General features: G+C 46.1%; 7 protein-coding genes and 1 long non-coding RNA gene across 13 annotated transcripts; 6 read left to right on the plus strand and 2 right to left on the minus strand.

Annotated features, from left to right (window-relative positions):
• Nucleotides 1-807: 807 nt before the first annotated feature.
• On the plus strand, nucleotides 808-1,584 carry LOC115762015. Its single transcript, XR_004017786.1, has 2 exons — nucleotides 808-997; nucleotides 1,066-1,584. It is a non-coding gene; the product is annotated as an uncharacterized LOC115762015 (long non-coding RNA).
• A 3,366-nt stretch (nucleotides 1,585-4,950) lies between these two features.
• Nucleotides 4,951-5,462, plus strand: LOC115761500 (probable 5-hydroxyisourate hydrolase). 2 transcript variants are annotated; one of them, XM_030703271.1, is made up of 2 exons: nucleotides 4,951-5,011; nucleotides 5,065-5,462. In XM_030703271.1, exon 2 carries the CDS (start codon nucleotides 5,094-5,096, stop codon nucleotides 5,433-5,435), a length of 342 nt encoding a protein of 113 aa, XP_030559131.1. In that variant the 5' UTR covers nucleotides 4,951-5,011; nucleotides 5,065-5,093; the 3' UTR covers nucleotides 5,436-5,462. The 2 variants fall into 2 exon arrangements, with proteins under 2 accessions (XP_030559131.1, XP_030559139.1); XM_030703279.1 differs by having other exon boundaries at nucleotides 4,963-5,011; nucleotides 5,068-5,462.
• A 187-nt stretch (nucleotides 5,463-5,649) lies between these two features.
• On the plus strand, nucleotides 5,650-7,167 carry LOC115772035 (periodic tryptophan protein 1 homolog). The gene has a single exon (XM_030717972.1). It carries the CDS (start codon nucleotides 5,728-5,730, stop codon nucleotides 7,096-7,098), a length of 1,371 nt encoding a protein of 456 aa, XP_030573832.1. The 5' UTR covers nucleotides 5,650-5,727; the 3' UTR covers nucleotides 7,099-7,167.
• Nucleotides 7,168-7,230: 63 nt separating this feature from the next.
• LOC115772025 (transcription initiation factor TFIID subunit 5) lies at nucleotides 7,231-9,783 on the minus strand. The gene has a single exon (XM_030717959.1). The coding sequence runs from the start codon at nucleotides 9,630-9,632 to the stop codon at nucleotides 7,506-7,508; it is 2,127 nt and encodes a 708-aa protein (XP_030573819.1). The 5' UTR covers nucleotides 9,633-9,783; the 3' UTR covers nucleotides 7,231-7,505.
• Nucleotides 9,784-9,866: 83 nt separating this feature from the next.
• Nucleotides 9,867-13,232, plus strand: LOC115772001 (peroxisome assembly factor 2). 3 transcript variants are annotated; one of them, XM_030717941.1, is made up of 5 exons: nucleotides 9,868-10,011; nucleotides 10,088-10,218; nucleotides 10,331-10,858; nucleotides 10,914-11,681; nucleotides 11,746-13,232. In XM_030717941.1, the coding sequence occupies exons 2-5, from the start codon at nucleotides 10,195-10,197 to the stop codon at nucleotides 13,147-13,149; spliced, it is 2,724 nt and encodes a 907-aa protein (XP_030573801.1). In that variant the 5' UTR covers nucleotides 9,868-10,011; nucleotides 10,088-10,194; the 3' UTR covers nucleotides 13,150-13,232. The 3 variants fall into 3 exon arrangements, with proteins under 3 accessions (XP_030573796.1, XP_030573801.1, XP_030573810.1); XM_030717936.1 differs by lacking the exon at nucleotides 10,088-10,218 and having other exon boundaries at nucleotides 9,867-10,011; XM_030717950.1 differs by lacking the exon at nucleotides 9,868-10,011 and having other exon boundaries at nucleotides 10,080-10,218.
• A 521-nt stretch (nucleotides 13,233-13,753) lies between these two features.
• On the plus strand, nucleotides 13,754-15,093 carry LOC115772042 (peroxisomal (S)-2-hydroxy-acid oxidase GLO5). The gene is made up of 3 exons (XM_030717982.1): nucleotides 13,754-13,976; nucleotides 14,030-14,302; nucleotides 14,361-15,093. Exons 1-3 carry the CDS (start codon nucleotides 13,846-13,848, stop codon nucleotides 15,049-15,051), a joined length of 1,095 nt encoding a protein of 364 aa, XP_030573842.1. The 5' UTR covers nucleotides 13,754-13,845; the 3' UTR covers nucleotides 15,052-15,093.
• A 208-nt stretch (nucleotides 15,094-15,301) lies between these two features.
• On the plus strand, nucleotides 15,302-16,183 carry LOC115772051 (mediator of RNA polymerase II transcription subunit 8). Its single transcript, XM_030717996.1, has one exon. It carries the CDS (start codon nucleotides 15,396-15,398, stop codon nucleotides 16,164-16,166), a length of 771 nt encoding a protein of 256 aa, XP_030573856.1. The 5' UTR covers nucleotides 15,302-15,395; the 3' UTR covers nucleotides 16,167-16,183.
• LOC115771985 lies at nucleotides 16,160-23,619 on the minus strand. Of its 3 annotated transcripts, XM_030717908.1 has the most exons (9): nucleotides 23,541-23,614; nucleotides 22,594-22,820; nucleotides 19,804-21,222; nucleotides 18,047-19,729; nucleotides 17,866-17,984; nucleotides 17,097-17,367; nucleotides 16,884-17,035; nucleotides 16,665-16,813; nucleotides 16,160-16,608 (listed from the first exon to the last, which is right to left on the minus strand). In XM_030717908.1, the coding sequence occupies exons 2-9, from the start codon at nucleotides 22,813-22,815 to the stop codon at nucleotides 16,391-16,393; spliced, it is 4,233 nt and encodes a 1,410-aa protein (XP_030573768.1). In that variant the 5' UTR covers nucleotides 22,816-22,820; nucleotides 23,541-23,614; the 3' UTR covers nucleotides 16,160-16,390. The 3 variants fall into 3 exon arrangements, with proteins under 3 accessions (XP_030573768.1, XP_030573776.1, XP_030573785.1); XM_030717916.1 differs by lacking the exons at nucleotides 22,594-22,820; nucleotides 23,541-23,614 and adding an exon at nucleotides 22,290-22,403; XM_030717925.1 differs by lacking the exons at nucleotides 16,160-16,608; nucleotides 16,665-16,813; nucleotides 16,884-17,035; nucleotides 17,097-17,367 and adding an exon at nucleotides 17,374-17,718 and having other exon boundaries at nucleotides 23,541-23,619.
• Nucleotides 23,620-23,707: the final 88 nt, after the last annotated feature.

Genomic DNA, 23,707 nt, shown 5'->3' on the forward strand with positions numbered 1-23,707 from the left:
TTATATCATAATTTGTATGTAGATCATTACAAAGGGTTTTGACTACTTTGTCTAATGCATAGAAGGAAAAATCGCGATGCATCTTAAAGAGAGATCCTAGGACTTAAAAACTAGGCTAATGAAATGTTAACTAAAGCTTCCTACGTAAGCAGGCACTATTGAACCGGGCAGTCCGGGTAATTTTTTCTTGTTAATATATAAAAAAGGGTATTTCATCTTCGGATTGGCAAAGATGTTTTAGCCCAGCACTATTCTAGACCATTTTCTAAAGTATTCATAACTTTTCCCATGCTTAAGTTAGGAGATTGGCGCGAAGCACAACGTATGTAGTATATGCATTTACACCTGAACATTTTCATTATTTCTCGCTGATGTGATTAACGTTTGCGTTACAATTGGTATTTAGTGCGCGACTGAATCGAGTTAAGATGGGGCTCGGATTCGAAGAGCAATAGCTCCATTACCACCTTGGAGATCGGCAGCAGCAGCTCCAAGCGAGCACTTAAGCATCTCGAATGCCTTTCCAATTATATTCAGTGTTTGAATTTTGCGCCAGTTTTCTGGGTCTGGGTCTGCTGGGAGTGCTGTTCGGACTTGGTTGACTTGTTGGCAGCGGCAATTTGGCAGTAAAACAACTGCGAAAGAAAACTGAAATTTGTATCAAATTTGAAAACTCACTTCAGCATGGCGAATGCCTCAGTCACGCTAACTGCCGCAACATCAGCCAAATACATCAGCACAAACTCGACTACATATTTATACTACATATATATATATATATATATATATGCTTATTTAGGTTCGTAAGTAGTTTGCCATGGCAAAGCCGAAGAATTTTTAAAAATATCTATATCCACACACACACTTTTTTTATGGAATTTTCCTTGGCCCAAGCAATCTGGTATATATATATATTACACAGTACGTGTTGAGAAATTTGCAAACTGTGCAGCTAGATACACTTAATAATATCTTTTGTGTGCACAAGTACAAGTATGTAAGTATAGTAGATACTATATGCGCAAATGGGTGCGTCAGGTCGCCATTGAAATTCGCTTTATGCAGGCACGAAACGTGGCCACACAAGAATCCCAGCCCGGCCTGTAATACGAGACAGTGCAAAAGGCAAATCCTCAGACGGGAACTGGCATTGCCCACTGTCTGATCAAGTGTCTCTACTCTTTTCTTTCCAAGCAGGATGTCCTTATGTAAACAACAGCCCTTGAGTGCGTTCAGCTATGTATCTCACGGATGCAGCTGTGCCACACGGCCCCGGACTGATGATCGGTTCGCTCTGCCAGAATGCGGGCCATCTAGGCAAACAGAGAGCACAGCCAGAGAGAGAGAGAAAGAGAGTCGAGCCAGTATTCCCTCGGAACATAAATATACGACAGCAAAAAATTTATAGATATTTTCCAGTTTTATGTGCGGTTGAGCACAAGTACTCAAAAGTATTCGTCTGAGTACACACACATGAGTGCTGCCTCTGTGTGTGTGTGTGCGTGCGACATATCTGGGCCCTACTATTCATGACACTATCAATCTTACATCAGAGAGTAAAAATAAACATATACAATTAATAAATATTTGTGTATGTTTGTAATAATCGATATATATATAAAACTATTCGCTCTGACTAATTGATTGACCGATTGTACATCTACGAAGCTGACAATTTTATTGCAATTAGATGATGTGCTGAAGATTTAAACTAATTTTCGAATATATTTCTGATCTTTGTTAAGTTCTTTCGTAATGTCGGCTAGGGAGACTAGAGTGGACTTAACACTTATTTTCAAAATATCTATGTAAAATATATCTTGAGACGTGATATTAGAGATATTATGAATAGATTGGGTTTAATATTTCCGAGATTTTAAGAAAATATGGGAATGGGAAAGGGCAAGAAATACCAAATAGTTATAATATAATGCTTAAAACTTCATATAAAATAAAATTCTCTTAATACATATTATCTAGTCCAAAATGTCTTCAAGATTAGTTGCAGCGATAACAGGACTACAAAGGAGTTTTGTTTTCCCGGAATGCCAATTTATATTTTTCTATAAGCCGAACCTTAAGCCAAGCCCTTCGTTGCCTACAAAAGAGCCAAGCCGAAACCCGAACTGAACCAGGTTCTCTTCAATTAAATTTAATAATTACATTTTTCGGCCTGGAGCAGGTTCGAACTGTGTACCGAACCTTGTAGCCCACAATCTAAAGGCAATTTTTAACATCCCATTTTCAAGTGCAGCCCAATAGACTAGATTTAACTTTGCAACAGAGTATAAGACCAGAGATTGACATGAAGTTTAAATGCACTTTAGCAGAGTATGCTGCTGATAAATGACAAGAACTACTCGTTGCAATGGCCAAGCGAACGAAAGGTACTTGAAAACTCGACTGGCCTGGGCCGGGGGACTCATTTCCTGTTTCTGGCCTGCACTCTTGAGCTTGGAATTTAACTTTTTACTCGCTGCTCAGAAGAGCAAGATCCCTGTGCAAGAGTGTCTGTCAATAATTGCCGGCTAGTTTCTAATTTGCCAGCAGCCTTTGATGTTTGGCCAAGTCTTGGTTGTCTTAAGTATGAAAAGTATGCAAATGAATGAAGATTGGAAATTCCAAATTTTGTATACTGTTAATGTGGCGCTGATTTGGCCACGGGCCTCAAATTTGTCGATCGAATCATATCAATCAATTAAGCATATCTGCGTATCGACCGTTAGCACTTTCTGATTGCGTTTTTATCGTTGGCTAACAAACCGAAATTGTGCAAAATTACGTTAGCGTGGAAATCGACGGGGTCATTACGTCGCTGGCCACATCGAAATGTCCAAAATTGTAAACACTCTCTCCACTAAAATGTTATTTTTGGCCCTTTTTTCACAGAGAGCTTCATAATTGATCGCGGATCGCGAGTGGGGTAGGCAGCTCGGAATCAATTATGTATGTGCATATATTATTGGCCAAGATGTGGACACAAAGATTTCAGCTTTAACAAAACGCAGATAACGGTTCTTCTTTAAAGTTTATTGCCTGGGGCAAAGAAATAAATTAAAGTACAAGCAACAAATAAAAAACTGAAAATAAAAGTGTGAGCTATGACACATAAATATATAAGTTATAATATAATATGTCAATTTTTTGTATCTTTTTGTTATAGTTTTCATTTCAATTGAATATAATTGATTTTGTTTTATATATGTATAATTGATTTTTCAGCTTTTTAGAATTCAGATCGCGCCTATCTGGCTTTTTTTTTTTGGTCAAAAACCTAATCAAAACACTTTTATCTTACCTCAAATATAATTGTTATTCCAGGTAAAAAGATTTCAATTATAAAATTAGTCCGATTGGAACATAATCTTTGTGTTTGTGTGTTTGTGGGCTTTCCTGTTGTTGCTGATCTGGTTAGAAACTGAACTTGTTATTGTTGCCTTAAACTGTTGTTTCGCGTGGGAGGAGGCAGGAGACGTGCAGTACTTGTTGGATTACAACAAACATCAACAGCAACAACAACAACAACGAAATCATCACGCGATTAGTTTAAGCCGAGGTAAAGAGAAACAGCCAAAGGGTATCCGACTTGTGCTTGCACACACATACATGCACGCTTACGTTTATATGTATAAGTGTGTATACATATACATATGCACACGTATTCACCCAAAGCTGCAGAGGCAGCAAAACGAAAACAAGAAGAACGCCAACATTCGACAAGCCGAGCTCTAAATACCCTTGCAGACATTTGTGATGTGTCGTATTCTTGCTAGAGGAGATTTAAGATATATATATATATAGTTTGATTTTAGAAGTATAACAAGAATTATTTAACAGACAGACGGATCCATGCAAAGTTTCATTAGAGATATAAGACTGTGAGATTAGCACAGGAACAGACAGGATCAGAGTTGTCTCCTTTGAGGCGTCACACATTTTGTGACAAAATTATAATACCCTAAGCAAGATTATACTGCGAAAAAAACAACATGCACACGCAGACACACAACAAGAATATGTATCTTAAAACTGGTTTAAGATTTGTTGGGATTGAAGTTGGTAACTTCGATGCTTCTGCTCAGGCGTCGGTTCAGGCTCGCGCTTGTGTATTAACTTGTAAGAGTGTATGTGCACACACACATGCACATGTATGTGTGTACAAGCAATCGCGTTTACATATGTCCCATACAAAGAAGTTTGTACTTTCCAATAATAAAAGATCGGATTCTATTCCCTGTTACTATTTTCTTTGACATAACGAAGCGCGAATATCATTTGCATTTGCTTATTAATTCATTTATTTTTCACACTGTTTCAAGACAAACAACTGTTGCTTTTGCTTCGGGCTGCACTGGAAACGTGGGCACATGAAATCACAACAAGATATTAAACAAATAGACAATTGGCGTGGCGTTGGCCGGTTGACGTATCATTTTCATATACTATAACTCAGGTAATAATAATATTATTCTATAAGTTTCACGTTTATTGCTTGATTTTAACCGGCACTCACAACTGGCGAACAACGCAGCCAATTTACAGAACGGATTGGCGCCGGATATATTTTATAATTAAAACTAGATAACTAGATTGTTGCAATTTACATTTAAAGCTTCAATATCGGCCTTGCTTATACTTTGAAATACATTTTTCAAAGTCGCGATACGGATGCTCCGACGCAAAACAGCCGACCCGACCGCCACAAAAACAAATTTTACAATAACAAAAAGAACAAACTGTCAGCGTTGCAGCAGTAAGCTATTTAACAGAGCAGTCCACAACGACTGTTATTTAGCATAAATGTTAGCGTTAACTGCCTATCGATAACTTATGTTAGTTTCACTATTAAGTTAGTTTTTCTCTTATGTTAGATGATGTTTTTATCCGGAACCGCGGGATAATTTTTTTTTATATTCATTTTGCGTACCGAAACTGATATGAGTACACATTTTATAATACGCGCTCATTTTTATCAGAGCAAGAAACAGTATCTAATATGATCTCTTATCAGGTAAATCTCCAAAATGTAAACAACCGACATTTGTTTAAAGCTAAGATTATCAGAAGTCATTAGTCAGACGCTCTCCGCCACAATGAACACACGTAAACTTTCAACGCACGTGCTAAACACCTCTACGGGAAAGGCAGCAGCTAACATCAGGATTACTACCTATCGCCTGGAGGAATCCCAAGAATGGAAGGCCCTTCGACCATCGGAAACCAATGCAGATGGTCGCTGTCAGTTGCTGGACCAAGCGGACTTTTCCAAGGGTATCTATAAGTTAACCTTTCATGTGGGAGCATATTTTGCTGCGCAAAATATAAAAACCTTTTATCCAGCCGTCGAGCTGATAGTGGATTGCAGTGAGAAACAAAACTATCATGTTCCGCTTTTACTTAGCCCCTATGGTTACAGCACTTATCGCGGAACATAGCTCGTATGATTTTGTACGGTTGACAAACAATAAATAAAAGGGGAATTAAAAAATAAAAATTTTAAAGCAGTTTTATCATGCATTTAATTTTTAAGCATAGCGGGCTCGTAAGCTTTTCGAAAATCGATAACGATTTGCTTTACTAGTGAACATCATATGGCCACACCTTCTCTGCTAGGGTGACCAGCCTTGTTTTTTTGGGCATTATTTGCAGTTAACTCGTGCACGTGCTTATTGGCCTGTTGGTGATTTGTAGCCGCTCCTCATTTTGTAAATATTAACTATTTTAACAATGACGGAAGTGGAGGATGGTCCAGCGGAGCCAAGCATAGACTTCGTGCCAGCCCTGTGCTTTGTTCCACGCGGCGTCACAAAGGAGCGCCCTGAAAAAATTGTCCTAACACAGGCGGAGCTTGCGCGCATTATTGGCGAGACTCGGGACCAGTTGCATGAGGACGACGATGACGAAGATGAGGATGAAGAAAACATGGATGTCGACCGCGAGCCACCTGCAGCCAGCGCTAACAATGCAAATCCACAAGATGACGAATTCAATTTCGAGAATTATGAAAACGAAGAAAACACTACTGTAACAAATATTGCCAACGTTGTTGACGCCGATGAACAGGTGCCCGACGAGGACGAAGACTCCGAGGCCGAGGACGAGGTGATTAAGCCGACTGACAACCTGGTACTCGTCGGGCACGTGCAGGACGATGCCGCTAGCATGGAGGTCTGGGTGTTCAATCAGGAGGAGCAGGCTCTTTACACACACCACGACTTTTTGCTGCCAAGCTTCCCGCTGTGCATCGAGTGGATGAACCACGATGCGGGCAGCGACAAGCCAGGAAATATGTGCGCCATCGGCTGCATGGACCCGATTATCACCATCTGGGATCTGGATATACAGGATTCCATTGAGCCGACATTCAAGCTTGGCTCAAAGGGTAATCGCAAGAAACAAAAGGAACAGTACGGGCACAAAGATGCTGTGCTGGACTTATCGTGGAATCCCCAATTTGAGCACATACTAGCGAGTGGCTCAGTGGACCGAACGCTCATCCTTTGGGACATGGATGAAGGCCAGCCGCACACAACCATCACCGCATTCGAAGAGAAGGTGCAATCCATAGAATTCCATCCGGAGGAGGCGCAAAGCATTCTCGCAGGCTGTGCGGATGGTTACGTCCGTTTGTTCGACTGCCGCGACGCAGAGAACGTAAACGCGGCGTTTGTCAAGTGGCAGATTGCCGGCGAGGTGGAGAAAGTCCTTTGGCATCCCACAGAAACCAATTACTTTATCATTGGCACCAACGACGGCAACCTGCACTATGCCGATAAGCGCCGGCCCCAGAGCCTGCTCTGGTCTGTCAAAGCCCACAACGAGGAAATATCTGGCGTGTGCTTCAACAAGCTAATGCCCAACCTGCTCACTTCTACGTCCACGGAAGGCACGCTCAAGATATGGAACTTCAGCAGCATCGAGCCCAAGCACGTCTACGAGCATGACTTCAACATGGGTCGCCTGCAGTGCATGCGACAGTGCCCCGAAGATCCTTACACGCTCGCCTTTGGCGGCGAGAAACCGCCGCGTTGTTCCGTTTTCAACATCAAGAATTTTGAAGCTGTGCGACGCACCTTCGGTATTCCCGATGCCGAATAAAATGTCTACTCTGTATGTTAAACCCGAACGAAAATAAATAGTTATGTACATTTACAATGTACACAAAAATATCTACCTTTGCTATATTTAAATATCTTATAAATAGCACGTATATCAAAATCCAATATATTTTTTATTATACGTCATAGTCTTCAAAAATATTTTGTTTAAGAGTTATACGTAATGGAATCTGGGCTTCAGTGGATAATTGATAGCTTGACAAAAGAAGCTTAATTATAATGTATGTAATGATAATGCAACTACTTTAAACTATGTTATCTTAAAATCAAACGGATTGGTTACAAAATCATAGTTTTCCAGCAGTAAATTCTTAGAGCTCTGAAAGGATGACTGCCTTGCTTAAAGTATACGCATTTGAAGATCCAATATTATTGGAAATATAGCGTCTAGCTCTTGAACAGGCCGACGCACATCAAGAGATTGCGGCGCGTGAAGTGGAGGGTCACAAATGGCGAGTTCTTGCTGGGGAAAGTGCGCAACAGGTAAACGTCCTCATCATTTTCATCCTGATGATGCGACACTGTAATCTGGTTGCTCAGATAGTCATCGGTGAGCTTGTGAAAGTCCCACAGTGTCAGATTGTTGTCGAGTCCGGCGGCGGCCAGCACTGTACCATCGCGGCTGAATGTGATGGTGGATACGGTGCTGGTGTGCCGCAACAGCGTGGTGACCAAGGAGCCGTTCGACAGGTCCCAGATGATGATGTTGTGGTCGACGGAGCCGGAAGCCAAATAACGGCCGCAAGTGGAGAACGCCAGTGAGCTAACCGTACCCTTATGGCCGGTCATGAGGCGCACAGACTGGCCTGTTAGCGCGTCCCACAGGCGCACAGTGCGATCGCTGGACCCAGTGGCTACGTAATTGGAGTTGGGATGAAATTGCACGCAGTCCACGTCCGAAAGGTGACCGACAAAGACGCGGAGCGCCTGATTTGAGTCGGTGGCCCACAGGCGAGCAGTTTTGTCATAGGAGCATGACACAAAATAGTAGCCGTGCGGCGCAAATCGCACATCCCAGACGGGATAGACGTGGCCGCGATAGGTGACCACGCATGACCAGGTGAGCAGGGACCACAACCGGATGGTGCTGTCCTCAGAGCAGGAGAGCAGCAAATTCATCTCGGGCGCAAAGGCACAGCGATAGACTGGACCCGTGTGCCCCAAGAAGGAGCGCGTCATCTCGCCGCTGCGCTCGTCAAGCATTCGCGCATTTATGTCCGCCGACTCCTTATCGAGTTCACGCAGCGCATCGGCCTCTTTTAGTGCGCGCAGCTTCGCTGGCGTCAACGACCAGATGCGCACAGTGGAGTCGCCAAATCCGCAGGCCAGCATTGTGGAATCATCAGATATCTCGGCACATGTGACCCCCTGCATAGAGTTGAGTATTGTGTAGAACACGGCAGAGGGCAGCTGATCCTTGCTGAGCGGCAAACGCTTGCTGGCCTCACGCAACGCCTTGAGCTTGAGCAATTTGTCTGCATCCTTGAGCTCCGGCAAAGGTATGCGATCTATGGCGGGTGCATTTGGGTCCGATTTCGATTTCTTGGAAAGCAGCGGATCTTTTTTGGGCTTCTTCTTTTTGGGTCGATCTGGCGCATCCGGATCATCGTCCTCTTCTTCGGGTGCCGGTGCTGGCGTGGTCAACGTCTGAAAGTCCACCTCCTTGAGCAGACCATAGTAGACACGGATTTTGTTGTCCTGTCGCTTCGCATCGCCAATGTGCGACCCAGCCGTTGCCACGCACTGCAATTTGTTGCGCGCCATGCCCTCGTAGGTATCAAAATGCAGATACTTGGACACAATGTCCGCGACCACCTCCTGTCTGCGGTCCTGTATGTGACGCTTGAACAGCGAATGCGCATCCCGCGACATGCGTATCACGAACTTATCCGTCTCCATTGCAGAGACCAGATCGTTATCCAGCAGCTCCTCCGGCTTCGATATTAGCAACAAGTTGAACAGACCCTCGATATAGTAACCATCGAGATCCGATTTGTATTTCTCAATGAACGCTCGCGCCTTTTCAATCTGCCCGCTGGCAAGAATCTTGAAATAGATTTGCACCAGTATCGGATAAAGGACCATAGACAGCTCGTGCTTATAAATGTCTAAAGATTCCTCCACAAACGTGCGCAACTCCTCGTACGCCTGCTCATAATGCTGGGCATCAAAAGCATCGTCGCCTATAAACTTTGCCAACGCTTCGGCTGCGTTTGCTTCGGTCACGGCCTTCGCTTCGACGGACGTGGATGCTTGTGCCTGGGTAGACTGGCGCTTGTGGTCGTCATCAGCCAGGGCCAATGCGGCACTGAGCACTGCCTTGACGTCGCCATCACAGATATTAGCGAGATCTGCACTGCTCACATTTGCCTCTTGGCAGAGCAGCTCCTCCGTTCCTTTTAGTTGATATTTTCTGAGCAGCTTGAGCAAGCATAGTAGCTCCCGTTTGTCCTGCGACTGTGACGGATTCTCGTTGCCATTGCCGCCATTTATATTGGTTACTTCTAAACTCATTATTAAACGAAATTAATTTCTTATAGTTTGTGTTTGTTTTGGTAATATCGATATCGATATACCTAGGCAAAGTTTACAGGGTCGATTTCGTGTTAATCGACTCTAATAAAGTGTGGGCGAAGTGCTAAGTTTGGTATTTTTCTGCATATTTTCAAATCACAGGTGAACGTTTGCATTACACAACACTGGTTAATTTCAACCATTGCTAACAGCGAGAAATATTTATATCTCATACATAATATTAAAATTTAATGTTTAATAGAACTTGCCATTGAGCCAACTTTGTTTTAAAACTCCAACGTGCAGCTTTAAGCAGTTCAAAATACTTTAGACCGTCAACAGGTTAAAAGTCATGAAGAAAAGAGTTGTTGTAAAGAAGGTACGTAACCATAACATATTTTTTTTTTTAATTTGTAAGAGTGGCGGTATATATTAACATTATTTAGCATTAACAGCTATTTTCAGAATAACTTTGTGCCTATATGTAGTACCTGTGATCCAATCCCACGCATTCAGACTTTGCCTGCCCCAAAGTAACCTTTGTATTCTATGTCTCCGAACCATGAGTGAAGTTGATTTTGTTGTGGTAGGTTCGATAAAACGGAATATCTGTGTGCATGACTGATTCTATATATATGTATATATATCCTTAAATGTTGCTCTATATAAATAACTATTGCAACTGTTGACCTTCACAGAAAAAACTTGCCCCCAAAGCATCGAAGTCCATTGACAGTGATGCAGCCGGCGATGGCGAACCTAGATACAGTTTCACCGGACGCATGTTGGAGCTGGTCGAGGCGTATAATTCTGCGGTGCAATTGCTTGTGCCAAAGTGGCCGTGGTTCTTTTACCCTGGCTATTTGATATATGCGGTATATTGGCGTTACGCCAAATACTACAGGGGCAAGTTTCTGTTGACGCCCCTGCCCAACCGTCTGTACGAGTTGCTGACCAAGAACGAGCTGATCAAGTCCGAGCATGTGATACTGGCCAGCATGGATGTGTACAACACCTACGCTGAATCGGACGATGTGAATTTCGTCAATTTAATTGTACGTGGAGGCGGAAAGGCCACTAAAACCGCTGGCACTGGCTCTGATCACTCCTGGGACACATCGGAGGTGGTCGTCAAACAAATCTTGCAGGACACGCCATATACAATAGTGGCCCAGATACTTCCAGTAGAGAACTCACAGTGCCAGAGCAATTGTCTATATGTGCAGGTACGCTTCAAATATATATATATACACAAATTGCAATCTAATTCTGTTTCTTTAGGAAAACTTTTATGGCAACTTAATGGATCGATGCGGCACCAGCAACCACAAGCGCAACAATTGCTGGGTTCAGCTGGAGTGCTTCAGCGACGAACAAACGATACCGACTATTGCCACAAAGGCGCACGTCTATCTGCTCAACAATCCGCACGAGCTGCCGCCAGAGGTGTCCGAGCTTATCCTGAGCAACTATTTCAATACGCCACGCATGCTGCACCGTGGCCACATCTACCGCATCGAGGTGAACGCACAGCTGATGGGCACCGCAGCCTATGCCCATTACTATCTGATTTTCGCTTTTTTGCGCGAGGTCTACTTTCGCTGTGTGCACCTGGAAGCGAAAGGCAGCGAGTTTGAGCTGCAGGCAGTCGTGGCGAAGAACTTCAGCAACCTGGTGCAGGTGCCACATGCGCACAGCTTTCTGCCACGCCAAATTCTGGACAGCTGTGCAATTGCAGACAACTATCCCAGTGGTTTGAGGAAGCCATATCAAATGCTGCGCTCTTCGTTGGATGCATTTTTGCCAAAACAGTCTGCCTGTCTATCATCGAAGCACATATTTCCCGTCTTCTTGCTGCAGGGCGAGCGCGGCTCAGGAAAAACGAAGCTCATCAATGCTGTGGCTCAGGAGCTGGGCATGCACCTGTACGGAGCGGACTGTGCGGAGATTGTATCGCAAGTGCCATCACACACGGAGATGAAACTCAAGGCGGTATTTGCGAAGAGCCAGGTTAGCGAACCTCTGCTGATCTGCTTCCACAACTTTGAGGTAAACTACATTTGGTATACGCTTATAATGAACAACATATAATATTCGTTTACTCTTCTCACAGATATTCGGCATCGATAACGAAGGAAACGAGGACCTGCGCTTGCTGTCTGCCTTTCATGTACAGATCCAGGAATTATTTACCCGCGACCGCAAGCATCCTGTCGTAGTTGTTGCGTTGACCAGCGACAAACATTTAAAACCGATGATACAGGGCATTTTCTTGGAGATAATCAGCATTGAAGCACCCAACCAAGCAGAGCGATTCGAGCTGCTGAAATGGATGCACGTGCGTGAATCCTTTAACGATGCAATTTACAACCAAAAGGCACTAGCCAAGCTGCCACTTTTTCCACTACAAATGCAAGCCCGCTATATGAACAGGCTCTCTCCAGAATGGGACGTGACGAGGAGTGCTCTTCACGAGGTTGCAGCTAAGTCACAGGGATTTATGTTGGGTGATCTGCAGCTGCTCTACGATAATGCTGTGCGACTTAAGCGTCGCCAATCCCATGGAGAAAGCCATCTAACTCTAGAGCACTTTTCTAAAAATCTAAACGATATGCAGAGCTCGTTCGCCGACAGCCTGGGCGCGCCCAAGGTGCCGAAGGTATACTGGTCCGATATCGGAGGTCTATATAAGCTAAAGGATGAAATTCAAAGCAGCATAGGTCTGCCGCTGAAACACGTACATCTAATGGGAAAGAATTTGCGGCGTTCTGGCATACTGCTGTACGGACCACCAGGCACTGGAAAAACTCTGGTCGCCAAGGCGGTGGCTACCGAATGCAATCTAAGCTTTCTTTCCGTTCAGGGCCCCGAGCTGCTCAACATGTATGTGGGACAGAGCGAGCAGAATGTGCGTGAAGTATTTACGCGCGCCCGCTCAGCAGCGCCATGTGTTCTGTTTTTGGACGAGCTGGACTCGTTGGCACCGAATAGAGGTGTGGCTGGTGACTCGGGCGGCGTCATGGATCGCGTGGTATCACAGCTGCTGGCTGAGATGGACGGCATGTGCAACGGAGACGCCACAAAGCCCATTTTCATACTGGCTGCCACAAATCGTCCGGATCTAATTGATCCCGCCCTGCTGCGACCCGGCCGCTTTGACAAACTCTTCTATGTCGGCCCCTGTTCTACGCCCGATGACAAGGCGGCGGTTTTGCGAGCACAAACACAGCGCTTTAAACTGGCCGGCGACGTGGACTTGGCCGAGATTGCCGAGCGTCTGAAGAACGAAATGAGCGGCGCGGACCTGTACTCGATATGCTCCAATGCTTGGCTCTCGGCGGTAAGGCGAATCATAAGCAAGCATTTGAGCTGCGGGCTGTCGGCCAAGGAGCTAAGTGCCGAGCACATTATCGTTGAGTCGGAGGACTTCACGACATCCTTCAACAAATTCGTGCCTTCAATCAGCCAAACTGATTTGGAATATTTCAGGAACCTAAAGGAAACGTATAGTGTTTGATTTTTAATTTATTTATTATTTTTGAGTTTAATGTTGAGTTTGTTTGTAATTTGTAAATATCTTAATGCAATTATAATGTTTCTTGAAAAGAATGAACCAGACAAAGCTAAATTATCGCAATAGTATTAGAGCAAAACCAAATAATTTAATTTGCGCTTTAGTTCGTACTTTTCAACCTTGACAAAGATCTTCAGCTAAAATGAGAATCAAATTTAAATATTCATATAGGGCTTATCAGTGCAAGATAGGACTGTCTGATTGTCTTGTCTATTTATTTATTTATAACACCCTTGCCGGGGGTACTGTAATTATTTCATGAAACGTGTAACTACTCTCTGATATATATCTGTGTGATAGGATATAGTATATAGATACTATAGATAGATAGATATATCGTTTGTAGAAGAACTCTTTTGCATATAAAGTTTTCGTATTAAATCATGTCTAAGCCACATGTTTGCAAGAGTATTTTTCCCCCGCGCGTCGAAGATAACCGATCTTGTTTTTATTTTGTTTATTTTTTTTCATCTCCGCGAGCTACACAGATCTCTGCTCGACCTGAAATGCCTAGTATAGCTTGCAGTTATCAGCTACTAAGATTAGAAGAAATGAGATTCAGTCGAGCGAGAGCAGCGAGCACTGCCGGCAACAAAATCTGGTCCGTATAATAATTTGTTACATAATTTACTCAGCGACATGGAGTTGGTTTGTGTCGAGGACTTTGAGCGCAAGGCTAGCAGCCAGCTGGAGAAGAATGCATTGGATTATTACAAAAGCGGGGCAGGAGAACAGTTCACGCTTGGACTGAATCGCGAGGCTTTTAAAAGGTTTTGTGCTTGCCCAGAGTTTAGGTCATTTCTAGCTCTTGCTTTATCGGCAGATTGCGTCTGCGTCCACGTTTTCTACGCGACGTCTCACAGCTAGATCTGGGCTGTAAGATCCTAGGACACCAGCTCAAATGGCCGCTGGGCATTGCCCCGACCGCGATGCAGAAGATGGCGCACCCGGATGGTGAAATCGGCAATGCACGGGCCGCGGGCAAAGCTGGTTCCATATTCATTTTGAGCACACTTTCCACCACATCGCTGGAGGACTTGTCGGCCGGGGCGCCGGATACCTGCAAATGGTTTCAGCTCTACATCTACAAAGATCGGTGGGATTCAACTTCTCACCCTAGTGAGGGATAAAATGAAGGACATTTTTATTTGCAGCTCACTTACCGAGAAGCTAGTTCGGCGCGCCGAAAAGGCCAATTTCAAGGCTTTGGTTCTGACTGTAGATGCTCCCGTTTTTGGGCACCGGCGCTCCGATGTGCGCAACAAATTCAGTCTGCCGCCGCACTTGAGCCTGGCCAACTTTCAGGGCGAGCAGGCGAATGGTGTGGTCACAATGGGTGGCTCCGGCATTAATGAATACGTGGCCAGCCAATTCGATGCCAGCATCACCTGGAAGGACATCAACTGGCTGAAGCAGCTGACCCACCTGCCCATCATTGCCAAGGGCGTGCTGACCGCAGAAGATGCCGTTTTGGCGCGCGAATTTGGCTGCGCTGGGGTAATTGTCTCCAATCATGGCGCCCGCCAAATTGACACGGTGCCAGCCTCAATTGAGGCACTGCCCGAGGTAGTGAAAGCTGTCGGCAACGATCTGGTTGTCATGCTAGACGGCGGCATTATGCAGGGAAATGACATTTTCAAAGCATTGGCCCTGGGGGCCAAAACCGTTTTTATTGGCCGCCCGGCAGTCTACGGTCTGGCCTATAATGGACAACGCGGCGTCGAGCAATTGCTGGGTGTATTAAGAAACGATTTTGAAATCACAATGAAATTGACCGGCTGCCAATCACTGGGCGACATTCAGTCGGGCATGGTGGTGCACGAGTCCTTCTATTCAAAACTATAATACCTTTCAACACAATAAATTTGAACTAACTATATTGTTACACTTTCTATAAGATCTATATTAATTATTATTAATAACGACGCGGCTGTCGTTGTGCTGCGCAATAAGAATCTCAATTTCTGCTGATGTGACTGATATGTTTACAAATTTGGCACGAAACGATAGCTGAGTGTCATCGATATCAGTAGTATCGCTAACAATTGCAAATATCGTAAGTCAGTATTTAAATACTGACTAATCGATATACTATCGGTAAGCCACACGACAGCTGTGAAACGCCTCGGAAATATTTGCTGTTGGCCGAAAGCATAAACTTTATTTGATAATATTGCCACAAACAAAACATGCAGCGCGAAGAAAAACATTTTGAAATGACGCTAGATGCGGTCGTGCAGCGTCTTACCGATCTGAAGTTGGCGGTACTCTCTATGATACAGAAACTGGAAATGGAGTACATGGACATCAATTGGCCAACGTTCCTGGATAACTTTGCCATCATTTCAAGCCATCTAACGGGTCTGACTAAGATCTTGGCCAAGGAGCAGTGTCCACCGTTACGAAATCGCACCGTGCTGCCGCTGCTCGTTTCCATGGATCGCGACGAAACGCTGGTCAACATCACGGAAGGTCGTGTGCCGGTCTTTTCGCATGACATAGTGCCCGACTATCTGCGCACACGACCCGATCCCATTACAGAGCAGAAGATGCAGCAGAACGAACAGAAGGCGGCAAACCTAACCAACGACGCGGCCATGAAGCAGGTTACACAGTACAATAAGGTCGTGTCTCACGTATTGGACATGGTGAGCAAAGCGCGCGAAGAGTGGGAGATCGAGTCCAGCTCACGTACAGGCATACAACAGACAAGCAGCATGGCGGACACACAGCTGCTGGTGGCGACAGTTGGCATGGGCAAAGGTCTGCAATACAAAGCGAACTACGGACCAGGACCGGGACCTGGCATGATGGTGCCTCCATCGATTCGCGGTCCCACGCCGCCCATGGGCGGGCCATCCATGAGTCCGGGCAATGTGCAACAGCAGCTGGGCAAGGCTCCGTCGGCGGTGAAGACCAACATCAAGTCGGCGAACCAAGTGCATCCGTTCTCTCGGTAGCAAAAATCATAATTTATTGTTGCGCTTTGCTTGAATACAACAGAGTAAAACATGGTAATATATATAGATGTATATCTTAGGTTAGACGCGGAATGTCGGCTCATAAATATGTGTATATGTTTGTAATAACTGTCGGCCACATAATTTAAACAAATAAACGTAAACAAAACAAATGAGTCGTAAATTCACTACTTCCATCAAGGAAGATCGTTTAGGTTATGGGGTTATGGAGCAGCTAGCGCATGTTTCTCGCTTATTAGAGTCTCGTGCACTTTAATATCCTGCGGTGTTGAGGTATCAATCAGCTCTAGGCTGAGCGCGCGTCGATTATCTTTTAGCTTGTCAACGCGCCTCACAATCCCAATGAATTTCTGGCCCAACGTCAGCTTTCGGAACCGCACACAATTCTCCTGTGTCCAGTCGATGCCCTCCAATTGAATACCTGAACAAATTGTTAATTAGAGTTTGTATTCAAAATATTATGTTTGTGTTACGCACCATGAAGCTGTGCCGGCAGAGCCATCATGGGCAGCTCGCGGAACTCGGGCGTTAGCTGCAACAGTTGATTGCAGCGCACAACGCCATCGTCGCCTGCGTCCACATAGCGCACGTGTATCATTTCATCGAAAATATTGCGAATATTTACGCTGCGAAGAGTATAAGATAAGAGGAAAAACTGTATTCTTGCTATGGCCAGTAATCCTCGAGCAGCCTCACCGATGATAGACGCCATCGCCGTCTGCCGCGGCATAGGCCTGACCAATGGTCAGCTGCGCCAGTTCCACACTCTGAGCTGAGGGGCTTTTGCAATGGGTCTGCAGCTCCTTCATCATACGCTGCAGCTGATTGTAGCACTTGTACGGTTGCACCTGTGTTGGAAGTCGGAAGTGATTAGCTATGGACGGGAGAGCATTAGGACTCTTCACTTACCGCAAAACGACCAGGATTCACAGAGAGCGCTACACGCACCTCAAAATAGGCGCCTAGAGCTGGTATGGCCTCGTATTCCTTGAGCATGGGCAGAAGAGCGACCTTCGCCTTGACGGGCGTGCTTGGAGGCGAGGTGATGCCAACTGCTGTCGGCTGATCGCTGCAGCTGCTCTGGCTGGACACCGTGGAGCTGAAGCTGCTGCGGCGAATCAGCTGACCGCTTGGACTAAAGTGCAAGCCGCCGTCATCGAACGGTTCCGGCCGCGTCGTGCTATAGACATGGGCAGGGTAGCAAAGGGAATAGTAGTTGGAAGTGGAAGGTGGGAGTGGGTTGGTGTAGGAATGGATTTAATGAGGTAACACACATAGTATCATATGAAAAACTCAATTTTGACTTTTGGCAATACAATTGTTAATACACATATCCAATGCATGTATTTCTGTCTCCCTTTTTTTGTTTATATAACTATGTACAAATGATGGATAATGATTCTTAGAACTAAGCACTTGGTGAGCGATCGAACGAAGGTTAGCTTACGGGATGCTGTGAGTTGAAGGAGTCGTTAATGCTGAGATAATTTTGTAGCGATAGTTTCATGTCAGGTCCAGTTTATTGAAAGCACTAATTAGAAACTATCATTAAACCACAGAAGAGCAAAACAGCAACAGTTTGTACATTTTGTGCGTGTTTGTGTGTGTGTGCGAGTGTGTGCAGGTGTCGTGTCGTATGATTGATTTGTATGAGTGAAGCGAACAGTTCTCAACTTACCTCTGCACCTCATGCTCGACGCGAATCGCACTGTTCAAGCACACATACAAGCTGTCCGTGCCGCGCGCGTGAATGGTGACCATGGGCAGCTTATCATTGGCGCCCTCCATTACCTTCAGCTGCCGATGAACCAGAGAGTTATAATTTGATATTAACAAGTCAAGTAGGTTTCTTCACTTACCAAAACTGGCGTTTGGGGCGACAGCAGTCTGCGGAGCAGTCCCACCATCTGGTTATCAATGGGCGGCACATCGTGCAGGCGCACCCGCAGCGCTTGAGCCGGATAGGAGGCCAGCGCCAGATTGTTTGCCTCGAGACGATAGATATTTGAGATGTGCGTCTTGCGCAATCTGCCGTCGTCCACGTAATACACATCGAAGACCTCCTCCTCGGGACTCTTGGGCTTGGCAGTGAGCATGCCACGATACCATTGCTTGGCCCCGTCTGTGGGCTCGTCGCATACGCAGACGAGCTGGTCGTGCAGCAGATCCGAAAAGCGTACGCGATGCTGTTCGCTGCTGTCGCTCATAATCTTGGCAATGCTGCGCTGTACAAATTTGAGATCTTCGTTGGGCAGCTGCACCATCAGATCGCCCACATCGTTCACGTGCGAGACGAGCACTTGGTTGGGTTTCTGGTCAAGCTTCAGCATCGGTGCGGGCGTGTTGCGTATTATCTGATTGGCCACCAAATCGTTGAGGTGTATATCCTCGGCCGTGGAGGTGTCATAGAAGGTGCCAACGATGCACGCGCGTCGCGTGCCCGCTTGGGCATAGCCATTCTCCTCAGTCGACACTTCCTGCGGCACGAGCACGCCCTGAGCAAGTCCACCCGATTGATGAAACTGCGCCTCGCTGGTGATGATGCGGGTCACAACGCTGTGCCCGGCCAGCTCCTTGGCCAGCACAGGCAACGCATGCGGATGCTCCTCGAACTTGTCGAGTGCATACATGCTGAGGCACACGGCTTGAGCGGGCAGCGTCAGGAATTGTGAGGGACACACGTATAGTGCATCATATTTGAAGACCACCTCGTCGCCAAAGTCCACAAAATGACAGCTGCACTGACGCTGCTCCGCATCTAGCGACATGACACGCACACGATTCCAATTCTCGCTGACCTCCACTGCATAGATTTGGTGCTCAAAGGGCTGCTGCTGCACTGGCTGGCGGTTCTGCAGGCGGGACATGTGCGCGTTCAGCTGCTCGGTGAGCTTCTCGAACTGTGCGCTCTGCTCGATCAGGCGCGCCCACACGTGGGTGGTGTTGTCGCAGTGTGTGATGTACATGCTCCAGTCCTGCTGGCCATCCGTCCAGGGCAGCTGCAGCTCCGGCATCCCTGTTGGGCCCACGTTCGGCTGCAGGATCGGACTGCCTGCGGCTGTGTTGGCAAACACAATGTGCGTATTGACGCTGCTCTCGATGCGCATTTTGGGCGAAACGTTGATCAGGGTCCACCAGTTATTGGGCACCTGCCGCTTCACCGACGCCTCGTACCACTCGGGCAGCTTGTGGCTAACAATACCGTGCGGATGCTTGATCAGCTCCTGGTAGAGGCCCTCAAGAAATTCGTTATCGCTTAGAATTGACAACTGCTTGCGCGATTCCAGCACCTGCAGACGTTCAATGGCTACCTCAGAGGCGCGCTGCCTGGCCGCCCCCTCATCGAAATGCTCCTCAGGGTAGCTGGTGTAGATGCTCTCGCCAATGCGCACCTTGCAGTGGAGCCTGTTCGTCTTGTTTGCATTATAGAACTCGTACTCTGGCGGCGCATAGCCCAGTGCGACACAATATTGTTTCAGCGAAGAGATCGCATCGTAGGCCGGATCGAATTTAAAGTTTACATCCAGGCGCACGGGCTGAATCTGTATTGGATGAAAGACGACGGTAAACAAACAGTTGTCGGAGTTGGATTAGGTCGATTTCATGAGTCACTCACCGGCAGCTGAGGCTGCTGCACATTGAAATCCGCCTGATGATGACCTGTAGATGGGGCGGCTGGGGTCTTGTTGCTGGCTGCATTCTCTGGCGAGTCGGGGGGAGTTATCAGCTGTCCGGCGGTTGGAGACGCTGCTCCTGCTGCAGCAGCAGCTGCTGCTGCCGTCTGCTGCTGTTTCAGTCTATAGTTGACAGAGAGTCCGGTGCCAGTGCAACGAGATCCCGGATACTGTGCGCGTGCCAGCGGCGGCCGTTTGTTTAGAGCGCCAGCTGGCGTTGTCTCTGCTGCCGGTTGTCTCACTGCAGCCGGTCGCTGAGACGCACTATTGCCCAAAATGGGACGCAAGTGCGGCTTGCGGGCGGCTGGCCCGGCATTGCCACCAGTTCCAGTTGCGTTACCATTCATATCAGCTGGCAGAGTAGAGTTTGGTGCTGGCAGGGCGCTACGAAGCGGGCGAATCTTTCGCGAGATTGCAGAGCTTGACGGTGGAGATCTTGGCGGCGTTGAGCTGTGACTTGACTTGAGTGCTTCTTCTTTTTCTTGTTCTTTGTGCAGTTCAGCGAGTTTTTCCCGCGCAATCGTTGTTGCTTCGTCTTGTTGGCGTTTTTGTTGCACTTGCTTGGCTAACGCTGCAGCAGCTTCCTGTTCGCGCTGCTGTCGATGTTGTAGCTCCTGCGTCTTCAACTGACGCTGCAGCTCCAGGCGATCCTCTTGCAGTTTTTCAATAGTAAGCGCCTGTGCCTGAAGCCCGCGTTCGTGCTGCTCCTGCAGCTGTTTGATCTGTTTCTCGATTTTCTCCTGCTGCTCCTGTAGCAGCACTTTCTGCTGCCGTTGCTCCTCCCGCAACTCCGCCTGGCGACGCTGTATTTCACGCTCGTGGCTTAGCTGCTCGTCCTGTTGCAGACGCAAACGTTCTAGCTCCTGCCCAAGCTCCGCGCGAAGGCGCAGCAGTTCCTCTTGCTGCGTCTGTTGCTGTGCCTTCTGAGCCTGTTGCTGAGCTCGTTGCTGGGCCCTCTGCTGAGCCTGCTGATGAGCCTGCTGATGAGCCTGCTGTTGAGCCTGCTGTTGGGCCTGTTGTTGAGCCTGGAACTGAGCTCTTTGCTGTGCCTGCTGTTGAGCCTGTTGTTGAGCTCTTTGCTGCTGAGCCTGTTGCTGGGCCTGAAACTGAGCCCTTTGCTGTTGAGCCTGTTGTTGAGTTAGTTGCTGCAACCTTTGCTTCTGTTGCAGCTGCGAGGTATTGGCGTTGTAGTAGCAGTTGCTTGCAACAGTTCTGCCGTGATTTGGTGCTGTTTGTATGGTTACACGCAATGTTCCTGCTGGCGGTCGTGTGTTATTCGACTTGGTCTTGCTTGACTTTTGGCAGCGCACCATAGAAGCAATGTGCGCTGACTTGGGGTTAGGCTTGGCGCTGACAAAGATCTGTAAGAATAAACAAGGCGTTACTTAAGTTCGACTTTAATGTTAATACAATTTCATTTCTTTAATTAGCACAAGTTGAGGCCGCAATGCTCTCGCACTTTAGATTCCACTCCCACTTTAAAGTGATTCACATTGTTTTCACTGTGTTGCCTGGAAAATATATTGCCAAGAGTAGCTCTGGACGTGATAAGGCACATACAAATGCCATGGTTTAACGTGAAATAACTTACGATCGGCAGTGAAAGCTGGCGTTAAATAAACAATTAGTCACTCGATTCGCATTATTTTCATACTGCCTAACATAAATGGAAATAGATGCAATTATGAGTGCTCGAAAGCTGGCATTATTACAATAATGTTTTAATATTTACAAAGGAGGAGCTTGCTGCCGAATAGTATTTATTTCATTTGTTTTCAGCTATAAATTTTAGATATTTCTTGCAACTGAATCTAGTATGTGAGATGCGTTATTGATTTGCCCATGCATTGGATTTTTTCATGCACGGACGGACGCCCCGCCCACCCACTGGGCAGCCGTCGCTTGAGTGCAAATCAGGCCAGCTGGGCGTGGGAGAGCTGCGCGGAAGAAGAAGAAGAATGCGAACTGGAGCAGAGACGAAGGCGGCATTCTGATAAGCGCAGCAGCAACAACAACCACAATGTACATTTGACATTTAAACAAATGCATAAATGCCTGCATTTCAAAATAAACTATAACAAGTGCGAGCAACAACAACAACAGCTGTAGAATGAAAAATTAAAGTGCAATGTGACGCGCCTTTCCGCTTCCTACAACAGCAACAACATTTTTGATTACTTTCACCAAAGCGAAACACACACACACACACACATATACAAACGGGGCGAGTGCGAGAGAAAGAGAGCAGAAGACGGACAGCCAAAAAGTTTAAATTGGCTGTCATTTTTTTTTTGCTTTGCACATAAAGTATGTATCGTTGCGGCTATTTTTTGTGTGTGCTGCATTTATAAAAAGCGCTTATTCAGCACAGCAGCACACACAAAAGCTTATAGAAAGACCGAAATAATAAACAAGTAACATTGTTTACACTTTGAATGAGCGACGCTACGTTGACACGTTGCCTCTTTGTGGCAAGCCAGGCCCCGTACAGCACACAACACACACACACAGAGACAGCACACAAGCTCGCAGACAGCACCGCTCGCGTTGACGCCACGAAACTTACTGAGACCAAAGTGAGCGCTATTGCGGGCAGGCGCTGCCGAAAGCTCAACCGAGGCACCCAAAAGCTGTTAATTTCAGAGAGGGAGAGCGCGCGAGAGCGAGTGAATGAGCACAAGAATGCAAGTGTTGCGCCCGTTGTGGGGGAGGTCGACAGCTAAGTCACTCACTTCGTCTCCGATTTTCTGAAAACTGAATGCATTCGTGTCCTCCAATAATTCCAGGGTACTGCGATAGCCTAGGCTGCGAAAAGGTATAGGCGCATGTTCTTCTTTCATGTAGTCGCGCTCAATGGTACGCAAGCTGACCGGCGGCTTGAGTGAAGTTATTAACGAGCGCACCACAATGGTGACATCCTTCAGTATCTTCTCTTCGTCTTGCTCCAAAGACATTGCGACTGCAAAGAGAGTAATGCAAAAATACCGTCAATACAAGCACTAACACACACACACACATACACACGTACATGCCAATCAGGCGATCAAATACGATAAAGCACTGTGAAATGCCAACCCCACCCACAACAACTATGCGAGCAAAGCGTTAAAATTCGCAATTAAGAATTTGGGCACAATGAACGCGGCGCAGATAACGGAGGCAACAGTTGAGAGCGAGCGCCAAAAAGAAAATCAAAAGCAAAGCAAAAACAAAACAACGCGACGCGAGGGCGCAAAGCGAGATCATTTTTACCTATCCGAAGTAGGCGATTGGAAATGGAGAATGTTTTGCTTCAATCTTGGTTAATTAATTTAGCTTGCAAGTGTCATGCTAGTTTTTCATTTCTATTGTTTATCATGTCTTTCACTTGAAATAACAAAAATATCAACAAGATATTTTATTTTGTCGGCCGTGGTTTGATTCTTTCGAAAAGCCTTTCACACAATTTATGCCTGTCAATTTCTGAAATTGGAGAACCATAAGGAGCACTAACTCGAGCTTTGTTTATTTGACTGTGTGTCAATATGTGTGCATGCATATGTATGCAAGCGTAAACATATTATGTTTCAACTTCGCTTATTTGCCCGCCATCGTATTTTCTAACACATATTGCTGTTATTGGCACATAATTTTCTGTCCACATGTATAAACATACAAAACTATAATTTCAGACACTTACCAACTTTCTTAAATATTAATTATAGTATTGAACTGTGCAATTTAAATCTTTTTGATAGTATGCACTTTTTGCATAAAACGAAACTTGCACAATATTTCTTACGAATATGCATGAACACGAATCACCTGGACTAAAATAAAATTGTCTTTAAAAGCGTGCGGTACAAT

Source organism: Drosophila novamexicana, unplaced genomic scaffold (genome assembly GCF_003285875.2).
Source record: "Drosophila novamexicana strain 15010-1031.04,08,12 unplaced genomic scaffold, DnovRS2.1 tig00000008-arrow-pilon, whole genome shotgun sequence".
Classification (NCBI taxonomy): domain Eukaryota; kingdom Metazoa; phylum Arthropoda; class Insecta; order Diptera; family Drosophilidae; genus Drosophila; species Drosophila novamexicana.

Excerpts from the sequence above, each read along its gene's own strand:
- LOC115772025 (XM_030717959.1), bottom strand. The coding sequence starts at position 9,632 with ATGAGTTTAGAAGTAACCAATATAAATGGCGGCAATGGCAACGAGAAT.
- LOC115772042 (XM_030717982.1), top strand. The coding sequence starts at position 13,846 with ATGGAGTTGGTTTGTGTCGAGGACTTTGAGCGCAAGGCTAGCAGCCAG. Across the intron at positions 13,977-14,029 it reads AATCGCGAGGCTTTTAAAAG|ATTGCGTCTGCGTCCACGTT; the intron begins GTTTTGTGCTTG and ends CTTTATCGGCAG. Across the intron at positions 14,303-14,360 it reads CTCTACATCTACAAAGATCG|CTCACTTACCGAGAAGCTAG; the intron begins GTGGGATTCAAC and ends TTTTATTTGCAG.
- LOC115761500 (XM_030703271.1), top strand. The coding sequence starts at position 5,094 with ATGAACACACGTAAACTTTCAACGCACGTGCTAAACACCTCTACGGGA.
- LOC115772001 (XM_030717936.1), top strand. The coding sequence starts at position 9,985 with ATGAAGAAAAGAGTTGTTGTAAAGAAG. Across the intron at positions 10,012-10,330 it reads AAAGAGTTGTTGTAAAGAAG|AAAAAACTTGCCCCCAAAGC; the intron begins GTACGTAACCAT and ends TGACCTTCACAG. Across the intron at positions 10,859-10,913 it reads GCAATTGTCTATATGTGCAG|GAAAACTTTTATGGCAACTT; the intron begins GTACGCTTCAAA and ends CTGTTTCTTTAG.
- LOC115772035 (XM_030717972.1), top strand. The coding sequence starts at position 5,728 with ATGACGGAAGTGGAGGATGGTCCAGCGGAGCCAAGCATAGACTTCGTG.
- LOC115771985 (XM_030717908.1), bottom strand. The coding sequence starts at position 22,815 with ATGTCTTTGGAGCAAGACGAAGAGAAGATACTGAAGGATGTCACCATT. Across the intron at positions 21,223-22,593 it reads TTCAGAAAATCGGAGACGAA|ATCTTTGTCAGCGCCAAGCC; the intron begins GTGAGTGACTTA and ends TTATTCTTACAG. Across the intron at positions 16,814-16,883 it reads GGCGATGGCGTCTATCATCG|CGTAAATATTCGCAATATTT; the intron begins GTGAGGCTGCTC and ends TACTCTTCGCAG.
- LOC115772051 (XM_030717996.1), top strand. The coding sequence starts at position 15,396 with ATGCAGCGCGAAGAAAAACATTTTGAAATGACGCTAGATGCGGTCGTG.